Consider the following 23,709-nt stretch of genomic DNA (forward strand, 5'->3'; position numbering starts at 1 on the left):
TCGGTTTTGATGATTTTCTTGATTAGAGCCCATTTCAATAGTTTCTTGTTTTTTTTGTTTACAGCAAACCATTTTTCCGTCCAAACACACCACATCAAACTATACTAGGAATAGTTTGTGTAATGTAATTCTTCGTCAAAATAAAAAAAAAATATAAATTACTTCAGTAAAACGTCAATAAACTTATCGATGATCGAAAGTTTATGGTTTCGTCCTTTTAATTTTTCCAATGAATATCTTTTTCGTCTTAAATAACTTTTGAACATAATTTTTAATAATAGAGCATGTAAAATACGGAAGATAAACATAACTGATGTATAATATTGTACGTTTTTATGAAATTTAAACACACACAAAAGTAAATGGTCGTGGTATTTTACAAAACATGCTATACGAATAACTTTAAGTATAATAATATAATAGAACTGAAAACGTAAGAAAATTTTTGAATTAAAGAAAAGTTGTTTGAAATGATTGAAATAAATTCATTAGTATAGTGGAAAATATTCACATGGTAACAGATTTGATGGAACGTTTATATTTGTCTAATAAGAATGACATAATAAATATATAACATAATGTATAGGTAATCTAATGTGTGATCGGTTGTTTAGTGCAAAAGTAGTACTTTGAGATGTAGTGTAATTTTTTTCTTAATCATAAGCTTTTTTTTTTCCATAGAAACTGATTTAAATGTATTACATTTTTTGAAAACGATTAAAACATTTATCGTTTCCATTCTATTCGCTCTAAATTTTTTGGAATAATTCATTATTATAACCACACATTTTATCACTTCCAAAAAATTATTCCTTGTTAAATCTATGCCGCTATGTACAATTTAATTTCAAAATTCATATCGTATTTAATAATTAAACTTCTTTATGCATGTTCAAGAATTAATTTTTTCAAACATACGTAAGAATACGTATTTTTATACGTAAAAAAAAAAATGAAATAAATATAAAAAAAATAAAATATAAAAATAGATAGTACTATAACTATCTATTTTTAGATATATAGTATTTAATGGATTTAATTTTGTAAGTACTGAGGACTTGAATTTAATACTTGCAATTTAGCGAAAAGTTGTATAAACTAAATTATTTAATCTTTAAAAAGCTTATATAAACATAAGTATTAACGTATGTTATTTATGATGAGTTTATATGCAAAAATAAAAAGGACTATATCTTATACTTATGTACCATCTCTTATTATTGCAAATTGTTGGGAAAACAACATGTTACAATAAAAAAAGATAAACATTTTAAATACGTGTATGACAATAGTAATTAAAAATAATGCTTTAGATTTTTTTTTGTACAACTGTATAATATGAACTCACATATTTAACTGTATTATATAGAAATATGAATTTTATGATTAAACTTTTTTTTTTTACGATTTCAAAATACTTAATGTGTAATAACACCAATGGTATTAGTAAATATTTTATTTAAGTCATTTGTCATGGAGTTTCATTTTTTATTTTTTTTATCGTTCTTTCTTGACTATAAAATAATCTCAGCTTTTTTTTATGTGTAAATGTTAATTTGTAAAATGTTCTATAAAATCCATGCTTACGAAGTAGTTGGAAGCTTGAATAATGGTGTATAATTAATTACATTTAGCATCCGTAATTTATTAGAAATTACTAATATTTTGCCCATGTTTACGAGGTATTGACATTTGTATTCTCATATAATCTTACGCATACTTGTAAATACATATGATCGAATTTCTAAATTTTGCAGCCGATAACCATTCACATCCGTTAATCATTGCAACTAATTTTTTCAGAATAATAAATAATAATTACTATATTTCTGTACTTATTTAATATTATATTATATTTTTTTTTTCATTACTTGATTCACGCTTATATTAATATATACATATCGATCAATAATAGATTTCAGAATGTTTTTCTCCAGGCCATGTGCGCTTATTGCCGGTTGTTAATTTAATTTTTATAACGTTTATGTTTCTTGTAGATAAATAATTTAATTACAATTTTCAAGAAAAATAGTGTTTGTAAAAATTATTTCCTCTGCATTGCGTTCCATGTGGCTCACAGAAGATAGAGTGATAATTGCATTACCTAAGCTTTGTCGGGTTATTTCAATTTTTTTTTATCTTGATTTGTTTAACGTAAAAATGTTCAATTTACAATATTCATATTCATATCCGTTTTTGTAGATTTAAAGTTTCATCCGTGTAGATTTACACTTTATGAAATCACGTAATAAAATATTTATTCATCATATTATGTTTTTACTATACTGTCATTCGATGTAGGCTTCTGCTTTACACAATTGTATTATAATACTAGCTTAATTACTTGGCTTCGCACGGAACTTTCTTGGCCGTGACATAGATTTTAATGGATTATTACCTTACACTATTTAAAGCCAAGTTTGATGTAACTGTTGGTGGTTATAAAACAAATAATACAAAAATTCAAATGAATCGGTATAGTAGTTTTGGTGGTACGCTGAATTACCTCTAAATTACCGTATTTTCCGATTCTAATATTTTTTAAAATTCCTTTTTATTGCAAGTATTGAATATTGGAGAGACCACTATGTCAAATTTCAAGTTCATAAAGTTTTGAGATGTAAGTTTAGCGATGATCAATGAGTGAGTAATACCTGACGTTGTCCGTTGAGGAAGTTGTGAGTGCTCAAAAGTTTGAATTCCAATGTTTTACCTGTTGGAGTCATTGGGATGCGTGGTAATAATACATGTTTGCTTTTAAATTTCTCGTTTAAAATTATGATTTTTTTAAATTATGTTGTACATCAACTTTTTTACTGAAAGCCTAGTACCATTGCAGAGGGGTGGTGGATTGATATTTCATAATATATATATAATAATAATATATATATATTTATAGGAACAATTCATATTCACACGCTGGTATTAAATATAGAAAAATAGGTTGCAGGTAGCTGGAAACCCGTGGGCCACCGTGCTGTGCCGCATAATACGTATTATAATTATAATTGTTAATTACTCCACTTAAACACAATATTTTTTTAAAATCCTTTTTTATTGCACGGTGAAAATATGAGAAAAACCTAAATTGCAAATTTCAAGTTCCTACGTTCTTAAATAAAATACAGGTATTATTACATAAAAAAAAATATAGTTTTCTGTTTTCACAGGACCCCTTAAATGAGTGAGGCCCTAAGGCGGGCACCTACTCTGCGTAATGGATAATCCGCCACTGCCTAGTAGTACCTAAATAAATTGCGGTCTGTCAAGGAAAGGGTTATAACGTCTATATTTGTTATTTTGGGTTATTGATTTTGGAATTTTAATGGACATCAAGTTTTGTAAGCATTGGTGGTAACAGTTGATTCGGGATCAAATCGTTGATTTAACTACGACAATAACTCTCAAAGGAATGTTTTCCTCGAGCGGCAAACATATAATCTTTTGAAGTTGAGTATTCTGCTGATAAACAGATTAATTTTAAAGGATTCACCACAACGTATTCAATATCTGATTATGCCCTGAGCTAAATTATTCCTTTAAACAATCAACTTACAAACTATTTAGCTTCGGTGTTATTAGCATATCTATTGGTTTACTGATTTCTGAATATTCACTCTGAAAATCATAATTTCCGTTTAGTACCTTGAAGTTTGTCCGTTTGTTTAATTATTGTGTTATTTGCGTTTCTCCGTTCTATCCACGATATCGCAAGTAATGTAATACAAAATCACTATTAAACAATAAGTGAGGTTTAAAAAAATGCAGACCCAAATGGACGTCGGATTTATGATGTAGAGGGCATATTCTTTCAATTAAATTTATTTGAGTCTTTTTTATTGAACTTACAATAGCTTTTACAATAATTATAATCATTATAACAATAGTTATGTGTTAATCTAGGCTGTGAATTTAATTTATTTACATGTTTTTTTTTTTTGCTACATTGTATTAAGAAATATGTTCGGCCAATTTTTTATGTTATTTATAAATTAAATGCGAAATCTAATTTAGCATATTTTTGTATGTTTAGGGGATATAGCATATAAATGCATATTTTCATGAATTTATCATTTTAATGCTTTATTTAGGTATTAAAAATTATAATTTTATAGGAAAATCTGACACATTATTGACAAATGTTTTTGTTATAATTGATTTTTTTAGAAATGTAAACAATTTATGTATACTTATATAGTTACATTTGAAGAATTGTTACCTAATTTTTCTGTTTACTGCGACTATATTATATTACAATATTATATACATAGAGTAGTATTAATGAGTATAAGTTATTATTTAATAATAATCAGTAGTGTTTTTATATCTACAAATCTATAATCCATATCTATATAAATTCATTGAATATGTTGATAAAAATGAAGTAATTTCAATCAGGAGTGCTCAAAAACATTTTAAAGCCCCATGGATGAAAGGTAATTAGACTTTAATATGATACAATTTAGAATGTCTTCCTTTCGCTAAAACCTATCTTTAAAGACAAGGCTTACTGAAGCAAAACAAATCGTTCAAGATATTTCAGTCGTTCAGTAGGCCAAACTGGAACTATTATTAAAGTAAAATTACAAACAGTGCTTTCTAAAACAAAAAGGTTTCAGATTGTCTTCAGTATATCAAAAATATTAAGTGTGGAAAAAGAAAACATTGGTAATTTAAGTATACTGGAAGCTTTGACAAGCAATAACATAGCATACTTTATGAAAGCCCCAATCAAGTCCACAGATATAGAACGCTCATTTTCTGCGTACAAAAGTATAATGGCGCCCAATAGAAGATAGTTCAAGTTCAAAATGTTAAAAAAGTTGCAGATTTCCCAATGCATTTCATATTTACAAGGTAAATAATTTATTGATACAAAATACCTATAGCCCAAAAGTTTTTAAATTATAATAGTGTTTTCGAAATTTTCTATTCACTGTGAGAATAAAACTAGAATTAACCTTTTACATTTTAGAGATATTCGTGTGTCCTAATATGCACAAATTAATAGTAGTTTCCAAATTTTATTTTTCAGTTATTTTAAACTGGAGCTTAAATATTTAATTATTAAATTAAATATAGATAATTTGGGTAGCGTCAATAGGAGGCTAACATTTATAAGATGGAGTAAATAAATAAATAAATGAGATTCCAGCAAAAAAAAAAAAAAATCAATAGTTCAATAATTAATAATTAATATGAACAAATTACTATATATTAAAATTTTAAATAATTTAAAATTTCATATACGCCGTCAAATTGTGCGTACATACATCAACACTTGAATCAAGGTAACACACATAAATAAGTTAAATAAGTATATAAATAATGCCAGGTGTAAAAGTTATTTGAAAAATCACAAAGTGTTTTGTTAATTTGAATTTTGTTTAAAGTTTTATATATTTTCGAAACTTATGTCACCAGGGCCGGCTAAAGGGGTAGAAGATATGTATTCAGGAACCAAGTTAGGCCTCGAATGTTCAAAGATCTTGCGCTTTACCTAACCAAAATTACACAAACGAAAAATAAACCTATATAATACCTATATAATACAGGATACAAACAGGATTTTTGGATCTTAGCATCTATCAATAAAATCAATAATCATTTATATTTTTATAATAGTAATATTATGGAATGAGGTATGACCAAATTACTTATACTACCGAATTAATTTAATATTAACTGTTAACAATGAGTAAAATTAGTAATCAGTATGTTATGTGCCACCGGCTCGATTCCAAGTAGTGCAGTCGAAGATGTATTTAAATTATTTAATAAGACATAAGACTTTAATTTAAACGTTTATTTTAACTTTCAAAGTGTTTTAACAAAATATAACTTAGAGTGACGTGAAGTAACTAGTAGTTTCGTGGCTAGAACTCATATGAATTGTGGTCATTTTGATCCCTCTTTATATTGCTCGATTGACGTCATAGGCCTTGTTGTTTAGCAGTATCCAGCGATAGGCCTCGTTCCCAATATAGTATTCTAAGAATATAGATTAACCATCGTCGTACCTTCTAATTAATACTCGGCTCACGACCAATTAGTTAAATATAACAACCTGCTGTCTTAAACAATTCATAAAATATTGTGTTACGCACAATTTCTATTTATACATGGTTATGTCATATATGGTAGCCCATAATACCTCCCCACTAAAAAAAAGGTTTCGGTCTGCAAGACAGAAATCTTTTACAATATTCAAGCTTAAGCTTTACAAATTTTGGTTAACAATACATAACAATTCACATATATGTTTTACATTGAACACTTTTTTTTTTTATAACACTTTGAATAATTTTCTTAATTCTAAAACTGAATACAATTTAATTATTACTTTTGGTTAGTGATTTACATTTTACAATTTGTTTTTAAACATGCAAAACTTTTACAATATGATAACCTTAAATTACTTAGTATTACCCATTTACTAAATACAATTTTTCAAATTTTATATTAATATTATTACCGTATTACTATTGAAATATTTTATGATTCCCATTTAACTAAATTTAATTTCCATTGAATTATTATTTCAACTATAAAATATTACTGTGATTAACTATTAAATATTTTATTATTGTAATTGTAGAAATCAAATTGTTTTTGCCCAGGACATCCAGTTATTTCATAATTATGCGTTTCCCAAGTAATGGTGTTACAATTTTTTTTTTTTTAAATAAAATCAATTAGTTTTACTATCATCGTATCAAGTGATTATTAATTATTTGTGAATAAACTCCCTATTCTCTTACTTCCAATTCATCTCTTTCTTCTATATTTCTTAACTCGTAATCCTCTAAATCTCTTTTTGATAACTTATATATTTTAGGATCCTCTATATTTTGTTTATTTTTATAACATTGTATTTTATTCTTTATCGTTACATATACAATTATTATTAAAACTATTGATAATATTCCCAATATTAAGGTTACATATATTAAATTTGAATGTATCTCTTTATGCTGTTCATTTCTCTGTCTTTCCTCCTCTTTACTTATTAATTCCTCTAAGTTGTCTACCGAATGTGATAATTCACCTAAATGATTTAATTTTATTCCTATTGTATTATTAATATTTTTTAATTTTGCAAAATTCAATTTTTTAGGAAATTTAGTTATTAACATGCTCATATTTGTAATTGGTATGAAGTTTATATATTTTTTATTTGTTATTTCTTGTGTAGCTATTAACATTACATTCTCAGCTGATACCTCACATGTTGTGTCATTTATTTTTATTATTCCTATACATTTTATCCTGATGATTGGTGCTTCTTCCAGATTTGCACAATTTATTGTTAATGTATCATTTGTTGTTGCGAATAACCATTCATTTCTGAAACGTAGTTTATGATAAATGTTTCTATTTAATTTAATTGCATGTGGTTCACATTCTTCAGGTACTTTTTCTGGTTTGTGAAATAATTCAACTTCACACTGTTTAGTTGCTTTGTTATCCCTTATTGATTGATATATATTACATATTCTAAATATATTTGTTTCTGTACATGTTCTGATTTGCTCTGGCGTGAATGTTGTAAATTGTCTTCTAGGACATGTTATATCTGAACATGGAATGAAACCAGATGAAAATAAAGTAAAAGCAGTTTTAAATTTCCCAAAACCAACTAATGTAAAAGAAATAAAATCATTTTTAGAATTATCGGGTTGTTATAGGAAATTTATCAAATCATATAGTGCTAAAGCAAAACCAATTACTAATCTTTTGAAAAAGATGTTAAATTCGAATTGTCAGAAGAATGTCAAAAAGCTTTTGATTCATTAAAACAAGCATTATGTTCTGAACCAATATTAAAACATCCAGATTTTAAAAAACTATTTATTTTAACAACTGACGCAAGTAACAAAGCATCAGGGGCAATATTATCACAAGGTGAGATAGGAAAATATTTACCTATAGCTTATGCTTCACGAACTTTGAATAAAAGTGAAAACAATTACAGTATAACAGAGCTAGAATGCTTAGTCATTATTTTCGGTGTAAAACAATTTAGACCATACTTATATGGAAGAAAGTTCATAATATTAAGTGATCATAGACCATTAACATGGTTATTTAATTTAAAAAATCCGTTATCAAAATTAGCCCGATGGCGTATACAGTTAGAGGAATATGATTATAAGATTAAATATAAACCGGGAGTGTAAAATTCAAACGTAGACGCATTGAGCAGAATGTATAATATAACTGAGATAAGAAATGATAATTATTCTAGTTTTCTTGAAAAAATGGAAACACAATTAATCTCGGATAAAAATGTAAAAGAAAGGATAGGAAATTTATTAGACGTACCTGTAGATTATCATTTAGTATCGGAATTCGCTAGACAATATAATTTTACGAAAGGAGTAAATAAAATATTAAAGCAAAGATTTGAAAATAATCAAATGTTAACGCCGAGTAAAATAATAGGTGATATAAAATATTATAAAATAGATAACCGATATATAATATTTTTAATAACTAAGAATAAAGATAAACAATTATCAACGTATGAAAATATTTACGTAACATTAGTGAACTTGAAACAATTTTGCGAGGAAAATAATATCAGTAAATAAGCAATGAATAAACTAGGTTAATTAGATAACCTAGAATGGAAAAAATTAGGTCAATAATACGATATATATTTCGGAAAACTGATATAGAAATACTAATATGTACAGAGGTAGAATATACTGAGGAAGAGAAGTTAGACATTTTAAAACAATTTCATGATTCAAGATTGGGAGGACATTTAGAAATAAATAAAACTATTAAAAAGATACAGAAACAATTTAAATGGAGAGGTATGAAAACAGATATAAAAACGTATACAAAAAATTGTACATCATTTCAGAAAAATAAGATTAATAATAAAAAGATACAACAACCCATGGCTATTACATCAACCACTTCGAAACCATTTGAAAAAATATTTTTAGATATTGTAGGACCATTAACAACTACCTTATCGGGTAATACATATATTTTAAAAATGCAGCACGATTTAACTAAATATTCGTTAGGAGTTCCTATACCAGATTATCAAGCTAATACTGTGGCAGAGGCTTTCGTAGTACATTTCGTATATATACACGGAATACCTGAATCAATATTAACAGATCAAGGTACCTAGTTTTTAAGTAAAAATTTTAGTGAGATATGTAAATTGTTAAAAATAAATAAAGTAAATACTAGTCCTTTTCATCCGCAAATGAATGGAAGTTTAGAAAGATCACATCGAACTTTAGCCGAATATTTACGACATAATGTAGATAAAAATCTAAGCAGTTGGGATCATTTATTACCATATGCATTTTTTGTATATAATTCGATTGAACATTCATCTACAAATTTTCAACCATATGCATTAATATATGGCAGGACATTAGAAATACCAGTTAAATTGAAGTCTGAGCGAGAACCGAGATATAATTACAATAGTTATTTATACGATTTAAAACAAAATTTACAAGAATCACATAAAATCGCGAGAGAAAAATTAATAAGAAGTAAAATGAAATCTAAGGAAGGTTATGATAAAAATGAAAATGCAATTGAGATACATGTTAAAGATTTAGTATAATTAAAAGATAATGCAAGCAAAAATAAGTTAAATTCATAATAGACAGGACCCTTTGAAGTAATAGAGGTATTAGGAAAAGAAAATATAATAATACAAAGAGGCAGAAGAGGGGTGACAGTTCATAAAAATAATCTAAAGAAATATTATAATGATAAAGAAGAATAAAAAAAAAATAAATAAATAAATATATATAAATATGTTATACATAAATATAATTAAATTAAAACAAATATTGCAGGTAGGATCAATTACAAAGAAAAAATCAAACAATACATTTATATATATATACGAGTATATAAAATTATAATTATGGAAAGAACTAAGGAATTCATGAGGAAATTGCGTGAATTTTTGGGAGGTGATAACCATATAGAATTAGAGACACGAGAATTAGGAAATATAATTGAGTTACCATGTTTTAATGAACATTTAATGGATGCAAATAGTATAATGACGGAACCATATACATGTGAACAATTGTTGGGAATAATGCTTGGATTGCAAGAATTTATGGAAGAAGTTATATCTATAGATTCAATTGAACCATCTTGTAACGAACTAGGAAGAATCATAGACGAATTAATTGAAGATGGACTGTTTAAAAAAAAAAAAAAATATAAATATATGTAAATGTTATATTAACTTATAATATTTTGTAGTTAGCAGATAAAATTTGTAGTAATCGATTTTGAATTTGCAATAGTAAATAAAAATGATATATTATTAGTATCAGGAGCCATTTGCAACATTCTCAACAAACACACACCTGTTAAAATGGATGGGAGACCTATAATTATAACTGAAGAGGGTAAATTGCAAATATTTCACTCAAGAAACTACGAAGGATTGCTGAAACATTTGAAGATGATTTTTAGAAAAAAGCCAGATGTCTTAACACCGTTGCTCGGGCAGTTATACCAAAGTGTAGTGGTCGGGGAAAATAGAAATCTAGGCACAATTTTCTTGAATCACTATATGTTTTCAGATAGAAACAGGAAACCTGTGGTTGTATTCTGGAATGGAGATATGGATAGGAAAATATTAAAGAAACTGCGGATACATAATATTAGAAGAATGTTAAATATAACTACGCATAGTGATAATAACGGTAATCATTTTAGTTTAAAATTAATTGATATGGGTCATAATAAATTATTATATAGTAAGGATATTGGATATAAAATAAAAAATGGTAAGATGCTCAATCTAAAGGAGGCACATGATTTAGTATGCATGGAAAAACACGATATATCACACTGACATGATTCTGTGACGGATGTTAATTTGACTAGATGTACTTTTTATATAATAGTAAACGAAATTAAACCTATAAAATTATATAAGGTTTGTCGTTAAATTAAACAATTCAAGAAATATATATATATATAGAATAAATAACTATAAAATTTTAGATTATTATTGTGCATTGTAACTACAATTGGGGAAGAAATAAAGATTAAGGATCATTCAGAACACTTTAGCATTGAAAGCTTCGATATCAACAAGCCAGGTTATTACTTTGAAAATTATGGACCAACAAGGTTAGTAAGGGGAGAATATACATTAATGGCATATCTATCCTTAACCGAATATAATGAAAAATATGAATATTTGGAAAAAAGTATAAGTGAATCAAATGAAAATTGTAAAAAAGATGATAAACATAGGCTTATTTGTAATAAATTCGATAATATTATAACTAGAATGTTTACTGAGATATCTATGCAGAGAGAAAATATTATTATATCATTAGGAAGGGATGAAATTAAAAGAGAGAAACGGGGAATTATAAATATAATAGAAAACACGTTACACGTATTGTTTAGAGTTTGTGATGATGAATGTACTAAAAAAGTAAACAGGGCGCTAATTGAACAACAGAAGAATAGTGGGAATGTTCTACATTTGATGAAGAAACAAATAACTTTAGTAAAAACAGCAATGCAACGTATAGGAGCGAGTATAGAAGAAACACAACAATTACATGAGAAATTAAGAGGAAAACAACAAGAACTCGTGAAAAGAATGAACAGTTTGACAAACGTGACAAATGACGTATTGGATTTATTATTATTCAATAGTGTGCAAAATCTACATTTGGCACTTATAAATCAATATGCGTATGAAACATTAATGTTACATCAAATAGTTACCGCCGCAAGAACAGGTGTGATACACACAAGTTTACTAACACCAAAGGACTTATCAGAAACATTAAATGATATAGTACATCGTTTGAGAACTAAAATGCATTTACCTATGGGGACAATTCCAAATGAACTATATGAACCAAGAAAAATAATTAAGATTACCATTATATACACTCAAGACAAATTATTGTTCGTAGTTAAAATACCACTGGTTACAGAAATAGAATTAACTATGTACAATGCGACACCAGTACCAATGATGGGAAATGTAACTTATATATTAAAACCGAAACAACCTTTTATTGCTATAACTAAGGATAGAAAACAATATACACATTCACGTGTTAAAAATTCACATTTATCCGGTTGTATTTTTAAGTTATGTTCTTTTAATCTTTCGAATACGTCTTTTAATTTATTATTATGATCGCGTACATTTTTCCCGTATACAATTATATCATCTAAATATACTAAACATTTTATTCCTATTATGCCTGCTAATACATCTGCTAATACATTGTTCATTAACTTTTGGAAAGTTGCGGGTGAAGTTCTCATTCCCATTGCCATACGTTTAAAGTGCCAATGATCTTGATTAGTTGAAAAGGCCGTTAATTCGCGTGATGATTGCTCTAACGATATTTGATAAAATCCTGATGCTAAATCGATAACACTGAATAATTGACATTGCCCTAGTTGATTTAATATTTCAGTTATGTTCGGAAGTGGATGAAACTCATTTAATGTTACTTCATTTAATGCTCTAAAGTCTACAACAATTCTGAATTTCGGTTTCCCACTAGCAATTGGTTTTTTCGCTACTAATAATAATGGTGCATTCCAAGGACTCGTGGATTGTGCTATAATATCATCATCTCCCATTTTACGAATTTGTGAAGCTATTTCTTCTTGTTGCGAATGAGATAATCTATATGGTCGTTTATATATAGGCGGTTGGTTATCTTTTAATTTAATTTCGTGTTTAGCGGCATTAGTAAAAGTTAATTTATCTCCCTCTAAATGAAATATTTCAGAATATTGTTCACATAATTCAAATATAGATTGTTTTTCTTCAATATTCATAAGTTCGCTTCTAATTAAATTCTTTATCTGTTTTATTCGGTTAGTTGAGTCATTTGTTTTTATCGTATTAATTTTGAATAAATTGTAATCTGAAGATTCGTCTTATAATATTTTATTTATATCATTTAACTTAATCTTTTGCGTACATTCCGATATATTTAATATGTTAACTATTATTTTACCGTTTTTACTTTTTCTATCACATTACTATAAAACACGTCTTTAATTATTTCTCGTTTTTGTATAATTATATTTTTATCTTCGACCTTAGATTCGGCTATCGGTAATTCTACAATAGTCTCGGTTATCGGATTTAATGAAAAATATTCATCATTATTTTTTAACATATTACATTTATTTTCGTTATTAATTATAATTGTATTATTACTTATATCGATTACAGCTTTATTATTAGTTAAGAAAGGTTGTCCTAATATACCGTCTTTTAAAATTAGAAAATCACTTTTTATAAGATTAAATTTTACATTTATTTTTTCATTATTAATTTCAATTGTTATATTAACTGTTCCAATAGTTTCTATTAATTTCTCATTTATTCCTCTTATTTTAATTTTATTATTTTCGTCTACCATTACTTCTCCTACCAATTTGTTAATTTTTATTACACTTATTTCGCTACTTGTATCTATTAATAATTCCAAATGTTTAGTTTTACTGAAATCTGAATTACATTTTATATGATTTTCGTTTAATTTTGTTGTGATGTGGAAGCATCTGCGGTAGTTATTTGACTTATCGAACGTGTACCGCTGACCATATTCGATATTTGCGCGTTTCCCAAATTACTATTATTTCCGTTGTTTCGAATATTTCGATCATCATAACGTTTTTTATAACATTCGTTTAAGTTATGCTCGTTTTTGTTACAATATTCGCATGCAATAAATCTTACGTTGTAATTAGTTGAAGGTCTCGTAAAGTTATTCTGATTAGGTCTCGCGTAATTATTCTGATTAGGCGGTCGATTATTATTCCAGTAATTCTGTGAATTATTCCTACATTGACTTGCATAATGATTACCATTACAATTATAGAATTTTATCTGCTTGTTATTTTGACTATTATTAGGATGTCTCGAATTATAATTATTACGATTGAAATTTCTGTTATTATTATATTTTTGTTGAAACGAATTATTTTGCTGAAAATTACGTGATTGATTAAAATTTTGTTTGTAAGATCTGTCATAATTATTTTGATTATTAAAATTTTTATTTCTATTTATATTATTAAGAGCTTCTCTATCGGAATTAAATTCTAATTCTTCAGATCTCGCTATTTGTTTAGCTTGTTCTAATGTTGTTGGATTTCGTGATTTTACTATAGTACGAATTGGTTCTTTTAATCCTTTCATATAAATTACTAATGTTTGATCTTTTAATGTTTCATGAATTACCCTAGCATCGTCTTTATTTTTATTTAATGTATTCATATTACTTAATTTATAATATAATTTTTCTACCCGATTACTATATGTATTTATGTCCTCATTAAATCTCATTTTGGCGGAATTTAATTCTAATTGCAAAGATGAAATTGAATGTTGTACTTCAAATGCATCAGTTAAATAGTTTTTTATATATGGCCATCTACTAGTATCTTTATATTTTATGGTTTCCAAAGTTTTACCACTTAATCTGGTTGTTATGTATTTTATTACAATTGGTATATTTTTATCCTCTACTGACTCTAACGCTAGTTCAAATGCCTGTATAAATTGATATACGTCATCCTCTCCTGTACATTTTGGTATTAATTTTACTGCTTCCTCTAATCTAATTATTACACTTGTGTTACTCATTTTTTTTTTTGGTTTTCTCTCAAATTTTAACTCTTTATGCTTAATGTCTAACTGACTTCTTGTTCCTATACATATTAATTCCTTTTCACTTTTTTCTTTTTCTGGGATACCTTCTATAAACGTTTTATTCAATTCTTCGTCACTATACTTTTTTTCAATTTTATTCACTGGAGTAGCTACTTCCAATGGAGATGAGCCTAATGTGTCACGGTTACTCATAAATAATTCTCATAATATACTTCAATAATAACTTCAATAATAAATCTCAATAAATTCCAATAATAATTCAATAGTACTCTCAATAATAATTCAATAATAAATCTCAAATATAAACTTCAATAATAAATCCTAATAAAATACTTCAATAATAATATTCATAATAATTCTTACAACAAGGCGGAGTTGGGCGATCTTAAAGACATCGTTGACTGTTTCGCTTGAAATGTTGCACAATGGAGTGTATGTTCTTTCTTCGGAGTTGGAGAAAAAGTGATCAGTTTCTTCTCTCGGTGATTCGAAATGAATTGAACTGCTTCCATGGAAAAAATATTATATATTTTTATGAAAGAATAATATAAATATTTTTCTTTTTGAAGAACCCTGTCCGCAGCGCTAATTGTTACGTGCCACCGGCTCGATTTCAAGTAGTGCAGTCGAAGATGTATTTAATTTTAATTAATTAAACATGAGACTTTAACTTTTTAATACATTTAATACATTTATTTTATAATTCAAAGTGTTTAACAAAATTCTGATACTGAGTGACGTGAAGTTGCTTGCAGTTCCGTGACTAGAACTCATCTGCCTTGTGGTCATTTTGATCTCTCTTTTATATGGCTCGATTGACGTCATAGGACTTGTTGATTTGGCAATACTCAGCAATAGGCCTTGTTCGTTTGACCTAATTCATTATTCTAGGAATATGGATTAACAGTTTATTACATCTTGTAGTTTTGGCAATACTCAGCAATAGGCCTTGTTCGTTTGACCTACTTCATTATTCAAGGAATATGGATTAACAGTTTATTACATCTTTTAATATTATTACTCGGTTTATGATCAGTTAAATATAACGGTGTACAATACATATAATATTGTGTTATGCACAATTTCTATTTATATATGTTTATGTCATATATGGTAGCCCATAACACTAGATAAAAACATTAATATTTTTATCTTATCCAGATAATAATAATTTGAAGTATCTTTTTATCCATCTTTATAAATAAAATGGTTATCTAAGATAAATTATCTAGATCATTTTGAAAAAGATATAAAGATATATTTTTTTTTCGTAGGAAGTGAAATGAGGAATAATAAACACTTAGTGTTCTGTGGTATGTACATTTTAAGTTTTAAATATACATATTCTATAAACGAAGAAAAGGTATTGTATAATTATTTACACAGAAAACATACAAAAATGAACGTATTTAAAATAATACCATTCAATTTTATAACGACTGAATTTTTTTTCTGTATAATCGACGACTGGACGATACCCGCTGCTCAATTCTTACGCCCGGAATTTAATATACGTATACCTAATAACTAATATTATACTCATATAATAATAATATAGACAATAATTGTGTGAACACATGGGCATAAAACATCAACCATTGGCTGGAACGTTCCATAAATAACATTGTATAAACTTAAATTAAAGTAATAAATTATAATAAATCTAACCAGTAACTACTGAATAGTGGCCACGGCTATATAGTATTTGTGTATATAGATCTTAAATTGTGTTAGTGAATACTGAGAATAGCAACAAGGTAATAGTTATCACTTTTTAGTTATTGATATTATAAATACGTATAGTTAAATAAAATAAATATACTGATTTATATGGAATAGTTTTAAAATTATGATATATTTAATCAAACTTGAGTTTCATAAATATAACTTCCTTCATATGCATCTGTCGAGTGCTTGTTTGGCAGCTTAAGTCAAATATTAACACCAAGAAGAACTATTTGGATGACAAGACATTTGAAATTTTGTTGTGTATTAAATCCAATAAAATTAATTTGTAAAGTATTGTATTATTTATATATATTATGTATTTATTTGCATTTAACTACGCGTAAATCGAAGACAAAGTGATGAGTCATCAATGATGATCATTAAATTAAATTTGAATATTACAAAATAATAAAGAAGAGTTACATGCATCTATAGAAAGTATTATGTAGATTTCTATCCAATAAATACCTAGGTATATGTTTAAATCATAAAAATTATGAAACTAGATACATTTTTGATTATACATTATTTAAATTATAATAAATTAATTTGATCTGAAAACTGATAAATAACATAAAATAAAAATAAATAAAAATAGTTTATTTATATATCTTAAAATATTTATGTTAAAAAATTTGGATAATGAAAAATATGTACTGTTTTCTGTCTAAATTAGCAAAATTAATTAAGATTATTTCAAACCAATATAATCATAATTAATAATTAATTTTTTTATTCGTAGAAAAATAACCATTTTACAAATGTAAGTTCTAAATGATGAAACTGTTTAAAATTATGTTTTTATCTAGTTTATCTATTTTTTATCTAGATGAAATTTTAATGTATTATCCATTATCTTATCTAGATAATATTTTGGTTATCTATGTACAACACTGAACAATAAGGTTATATTTTTTCAAGCCTTAATCTTCGAAATTTTACATGTGTTCATTTCTGATTGACAGTTTTTGAGTTGTGAAACATAAATTTTGATATGTCCTTCAATTTAAATCAAATACATTTTAACACCACCACGGACCCATAGTAGAATTTGAATCTTTAATTTCCGTTTATCTATAAGCAGCTATGCGCTTGCATACTCCTCTTGGACAGAAGATTTTTTCAAAGGGTGTAATATAAACTAAGTCCCGAAAACCAACACTTTTAGGAAGTAAAAATTAACAACATTTTTTGTATGTACGATCTACGTTTATGGATTGATATAATGTGACAAGAACTATGAAATTAATAAATGCTTTTCGTTTTTAATAAACACGTTATTATGAAACAATTTTTTTTAATTTTAAAAATAAAAAAAATTAATTTTGAAAAACCTATTATTTTCTAGATAATTAAGATGGATATCCGTAATGTAAATCTAAATTATCACTGTTAAACCATTGATTATAACATAATTAATTGGGTATTAATTAAATTGATTAATACATAGAAGTAAGACTCATCGTAATACCAGCATATAACATAGGTAAATCATAGGTAATTACCTATGATTTATTTGATGACGAGGTACACATTGGCCGTGGTATTATAAACATAACTATAAGATACTTTATCACTGTATAATGATTTTTAACTTTTTCAACGATGAAATAAATAAACAACTAAAAACACACAAAAGGTAAAATAAAAGTTAATGTCAAATGTTAAAATAATCACGTAGAACTAATATAAATTATAGTCTATAATACAACAGGAACTACCGTTATTTTTTCGATCTAATAATTATAATGTATTTGTAGTTGATTTTTCGCACTACTCAATAAATTATTATTTACTATACTCACCTTTATTGTAATTATTTTGTATTGTCGATTATACTATGTTACATAATTATATAGGTTTATATTGGTTTATTATTGTGTACGTAAGTGAATGCTATTAGTTAAAAATTAAATTGTATTTGCTACACATTTGTGCAAGAACAACAATAACGAGTTTAATTTAGTTAATCAATAAATTTAAAAAATTTAAATAATTTGCTTTTTGTGTATACCTATGGCATTTGGTGGGGGAGTATTAGGGAGATAGAACAGCCCCCCCTTATAAATAGTTTAAAGTATCTTTTAAAACTATGAAACGATGAATAAAAAAAAAGGACATTTTCCTGATAAAACATTATTAATATTTAATAACATTATAAGTCATTGTTAACAAACATTAAAATAAAAGGTTAAACTATATAGATCAAATTGTTTTACAGGTAATCATAAACATTTTTTTTACGAAACGGTCGCGGAAAAATGTCCTAGATCCTAAAAGAATTATTAATATGTTAGAAATTTCTTAGAAAATATTCTGATCAAGACTAGATCTCCTAATTATTTTATTTGTATTAATTTTTACATATAATTGTTTAAAGTTCTTATCATCAACTTAAACTTTTAATGTTCTCCGACTATCCACCCTCCAAAATAAGATGTGGCCATTACCACACTTTATGAATGGGTTCGACGCCACTGATCCAGGCATTATGGTTAGTTAAAATATTAAATTACTACGGAGAATAATACCAAAATTAACACAAATAATTGCATTATCCTCTTTTTTCATTCAGAGTTAATTACTCTACTTACACACTTACATTGCATTACACAAACATCACATGAAAAAAAAAACTAACATTGTTTATGGACAGCTCATATTTATAACCATCGACGTTTGTAATAAAACAAACCATTTGTAAAAATAGTTGTATGATTTTCTACCTAAACAGATATCTGAATAATAATATATTATATTATATTCTATTTAATCTTAATCGTTTCCAAGAAAAGGTTAAATTAATTAAAAACCATGTGGTGCTTACTGACCTGAAAAATTTAAACTGGTATCTAAGGGGTAAAATATTTTTAGAAAGAACTAAATTGCGAAGTTTGATACATCCAGTCCGAAAGAATAACATTTTATTTATTATTTAACTAATAAATTTGATTTAAAGTTTTTTTTTCTACACTGGCCATTTACGATATGGATTACGTAACCTATTTTAAACGTTACCCGGCAAATATATTGCAACTTAAATATAACTGTTGAATAAATAATTTCGATTACATTCGACATTGCCTTGCGTAACAGCACAACGATTTCTTGTTCTGATTTTGCTTCAAAGTATCTTAAGTGTGAACTCAACAATAACATCGACATCATCAACTCATCTCTACAAAATGGGATTGACTATCAGGTAAACGAATCTACACGACAGTATCGTAACACGTCGTACTGTACGACAATAACGCATCGCCCGTGCGTGAGATTCATGACATTTATGTGTTTTTTCAGTTCTGATCGCCGTAGTGCTCCTGCTCAGGTGGTGGACAAGGACGACGAGCGATTGAAATTAATTGCGTTCTGTTTTATATGCGGATGGCCACTGGTTCCTGGTTTGGTTAACTAAAGACCATGGTACGTAAGGTCGAGGTTCTATTTGCGCTACAACAACTTTCGATCTCCGTTCGGGTTTTCTTAACGTATCCCGCTCGTATTTTTCCCGCTTTAGTCCGTCGAGGTTTCATGCATCGCGGTTGCTGCGCAGGACAGAGAGAACCGCGAGATGGACCTCTGGTTCATGATGACATCGGTGGTCGGACGGCTCTCAGCCTCGCAGCCTTTAAGGATTGCGGCCCGCAAACGGACCCAGTGTCCGTCACCGTTCGAGTGGCCAAACGCGACTTTGCGTGCGGCGACTCCTCCAAAGTGATCGTTGACATGTGCACGCAGACTTACCCGTTCGCTGGTGAAGTTGCGTCCGACATCACCGAAGATAGAGAGGAGGCGCATTCAGCATCGATTTGTGACGCGGTCGACTCGGCGACGAGTGGCCGTGTGACCGTAGAACAAGTTGGTGACGACGAAGACGAAATCATTCCTTACATTCTGCCAAAAATGGAAGAAAATCGTGCAAAAGTGAGTGCAAAACCACTTTACCATAAATTATTTACTGTCATGTTTAACGGTTAACGTGAACGAGCCCCTTCACCCTTCCGGATTCTGAATATTTTTCACGTACGCGATACGAATCGATTTAACATAATGCACGGTATAATTTTAGAACATTAACATTTATGCTTTTCAATTGGGAATGTACCTTTTCCGCCAAAAATCGGGTTCCTTGATTTACGGAAAACCCTATATCACTAGAAACGAAAAAAATATAATTTCCGTTTCCGCCAAAATTTATTTTTGTGACAAGACGTTTAGGAACCATGTACAATTGTTACATATTCTTTCATTAAAAATTCTACTACAAATAGATAATAATAATATATTAGTCGAATATAGATACAATTATATTAGAGTTTTAAAGTATTACATAATTTCATATTATAATATGTTCATTCTATTTAACTATTTATAAAGTAAAAAACAAGGATAGATCAAATATTGTTTCGATAGAGATTTGAAAAAACACATATCGTCTTAAATAAATAAATAATTAAATAAATATATTTATTTTACTCGTAGATAAAAAACGCACATTTCGTTGCAAGTATTACTTTTTCGTTTTCAAAAATATTAGGCCGACAATTTTTCATAAAACATCTCCACCTAGTTACATTTGTTTGTGACGTATAACCAAAAACATATTTAAACCCATCAAAAATCGATATTGTTTTACCTCTTTGACTTGCAACAAATTCCATTTTAAGAACGGTAAGTAAGTAAGAACGTTAAAGTGTTCTGGTGATAAAAAGAACAGATACTGAACGGAAATATAAGAATTTAACATTTGTCAGATAATTATTGTGTGCGAATTATAAATATACTATGATGCAGTATATTGAACAGTGTACTATTATTATTAACCGTTATTATCGATGATTTTCAATGTATAAATTACAAATGTCTATTATAATTATTATTATTGTCTATTCAATATTGCTTAAAAATTAAAACCAATGGTTTCCAAACTTTTTTTGATGGAAATGACTTTTGGCAGAAACGGGAAACTCCCTTTCATTTGACGGGACCAAAATGTGTTTTCCACAATTACACACGTGTATATTTAATAGATTTGAAAAAAAAAAGTTATCATTTCAATATCTTGTGAATTTGAGGGCGGTAAAATAGTTTGCCGTTGACCATCCGCAACAGTCGATCACAGTAAAACAGTCGCTAATAGTGTAACACCAAACGAAAAATACATATAACACGATACTAATAAACAGGATATTAATAAATTAAAATTAAAAACAATTTTAATAAAATACGACGTACTATTCCCAGGAATTAAACGTCACCTACAAGTTGTGGGAAAAGCGGTTCGCACAGTTTTCAAAATTTAACGACGGTATCATGGCAGACCCAGGTATGTTAGACAGACGACCGTCTTTATTTATATTATCGTCTATGTTTGTATTTTCATAATTTTACTATTTTTACAGCGACCCTTTACTCCGGGCCTCCAGAAGTTTTGACAAAACTGATGGCTTCCCGGTTTAAGTCGCTGGGTACTGTAATAGACCCGTTTTGCGGTTCCTGTGCGATCGCGATCCAACTGGCCATGGTCTGCCGCAAAGGTATATTGCTCAAAACATGAAAATACAATTATTTTCATATTATTCAACAAGTTTTTATGTGTATTATATAGTAATATATATTAACATTACGTTCGCGTTCTTTGTACAGTAATTGCGATGGACAGTGACCCGGTAAAAATTGCGTTCGCCCGGAACAACGCTCGTGTTTACGGGATCGAAGACCAAATCGTCTTCCTGGTGGGCAACTTCATTGTCGATGCCCATTCGCTGCAGAGGGCAGACGGCATCGTCACGTCACCACCAGTGACCATGACTAAGAAGAAATGGCGAAGTTAACCAAATTGGCAAGTAGGGTGGCGCCGAAAGTTTTATTGAGGTTAACTAAAGACCATGAATTGTCAGATGTAAGTTTACAAATCGTGTTATGAGAAATCAATATCCGAATAATTTTTTTTTTTTTTTTTTAAGCTGTACCAATTAAAGAATAAAATATTCAATAAAATTAATACAGAACAAATATGTATTGACAGAGAGCCAAATTCAATTTTGGCATTCCTAGGTCCTGGAGTACGTATTTTTTTCTATCATTAATTGTTTACAATAATTAGGCATAACTATAATCATTGGTTTATTATCCAATTCACACTTGCAAGTTAATTTTGTATTTTGATAATTTGTTTTAGATGAATACGAATAATTATAATAGAAACTTAGGCAGGGTACAAAAGAAAGTGCTTTTGTTTTCTGATGTTAAGTTGTAAAAAGTGTACTATGTATATAGATAAAATAGTGCTTTTTGGAAGATCTTTACACCAATGATAACATTATTTGTAATTTCCGTAGGGGTAGCTGTTAATCGTCGTGTGCATTGGATAAGAGGAAATAATCTTTTTGCTTTTTACGATTATCTCAAAAACGTTGAAGAATTCCTAAAGAGCCAATATCTCAACTGATAGACGATTCCTCAACACAACCGGAAGAATATAATATAATTGATATCTGATAGTAAATACTATTTATAAATTATAATCAATTATATATTGTATAGATAAGGACATATTTCAGTTAAGGAACATTTTAAATTTTCATGAATCATTTATAAGAACTAATACATTATAAACAGTAATTTCATGAAAAAAACGTTCTAAAGATATAAAAGTATTATATTAAATAGATAGGTAATCGTTTAACATTTTTATATTTCTACATGAAATATACAATGAACAATTTTTGTAAGAGCATCGTTCGGTAGTTTTATATGTACCCGGTATGAGATCAAGCTTGTAATCAAAATAATGACAAAATAATTTACTAACCGTTAAAATACACGATATGACATGTACTTCGACAAATGGATTCATGAAGGTAGTTATGAAGGTATATTATTCTAAACTGAGCTTCAAATATTGCATATACTTTTATTGATTACTCAAAACCAATAGGAGTTGATTAGAGGTTTCGGAGGTATAAAACGATTAAACGACTAAAATCGATGAAAATGAGCCATCAGTTTAAATATTAATATCATGTTCGTATTGATGTTTGTGAATTCGTTGAAATTCAAATTAGGGTAGTAATTTTAATTAGAGATGAGCAAAAAGTTTGAAACATCGATTTTCCGATGTATTTACATTTGGTGATCGATATTTTCGACAAGAACATCGATGTTTAAAAATATCGATGTTTACCTTAATAAGTTTTAAGAAAAATTGTATTTATGTTATATGTATGTATGTTAGGTATAAATTAAAAAATGTTTAAATAAATACATTATATCAGATTTCGGATTAGAAAAAATCG

At 27.7% G+C, this 23,709-nt stretch overlaps 2 protein-coding genes across 2 annotated transcripts in view; one reads left to right on the top strand and one right to left on the bottom strand.

Annotated features, from left to right (window-relative positions):
• LOC112691806 (DC-STAMP domain-containing protein 2-like) overlaps positions 1–23,709 on the bottom strand; it is a 39,300-nt gene that overhangs the window by 11,611 nt on the left and 3,980 nt on the right. The window lies entirely within an intron of this gene.
• On the top strand, positions 21,549–22,303 carry LOC112691847 (trimethylguanosine synthase-like). Its single transcript, XM_025566265.1, has 3 exons — positions 21,549–21,737; positions 21,814–21,948; positions 22,058–22,303. The coding sequence occupies exons 1-3, from the start codon at positions 21,725–21,727 to the stop codon at positions 22,243–22,245; spliced, it is 336 nt and encodes a 111-aa protein (XP_025422050.1). The 5' UTR covers positions 21,549–21,724; the 3' UTR covers positions 22,246–22,303.

Source organism: Sipha flava, unplaced genomic scaffold, assembly GCF_003268045.1.
Source record: "Sipha flava isolate LNK unplaced genomic scaffold, YSA_version1 67_pilon_pilon, whole genome shotgun sequence".
Lineage (NCBI taxonomy): Eukaryota > Metazoa > Arthropoda > Insecta > Hemiptera > Aphididae > Sipha > Sipha flava.

Coding starts and splice junctions, on each gene's coding strand:
- LOC112691847 (XM_025566265.1), top strand. Junction 21,949..22,057: donor GGCCATGGTCTGCCGCAAAG/GTATATTGCTCA, acceptor TTCTTTGTACAG/TAATTGCGATGGACAGTGAC.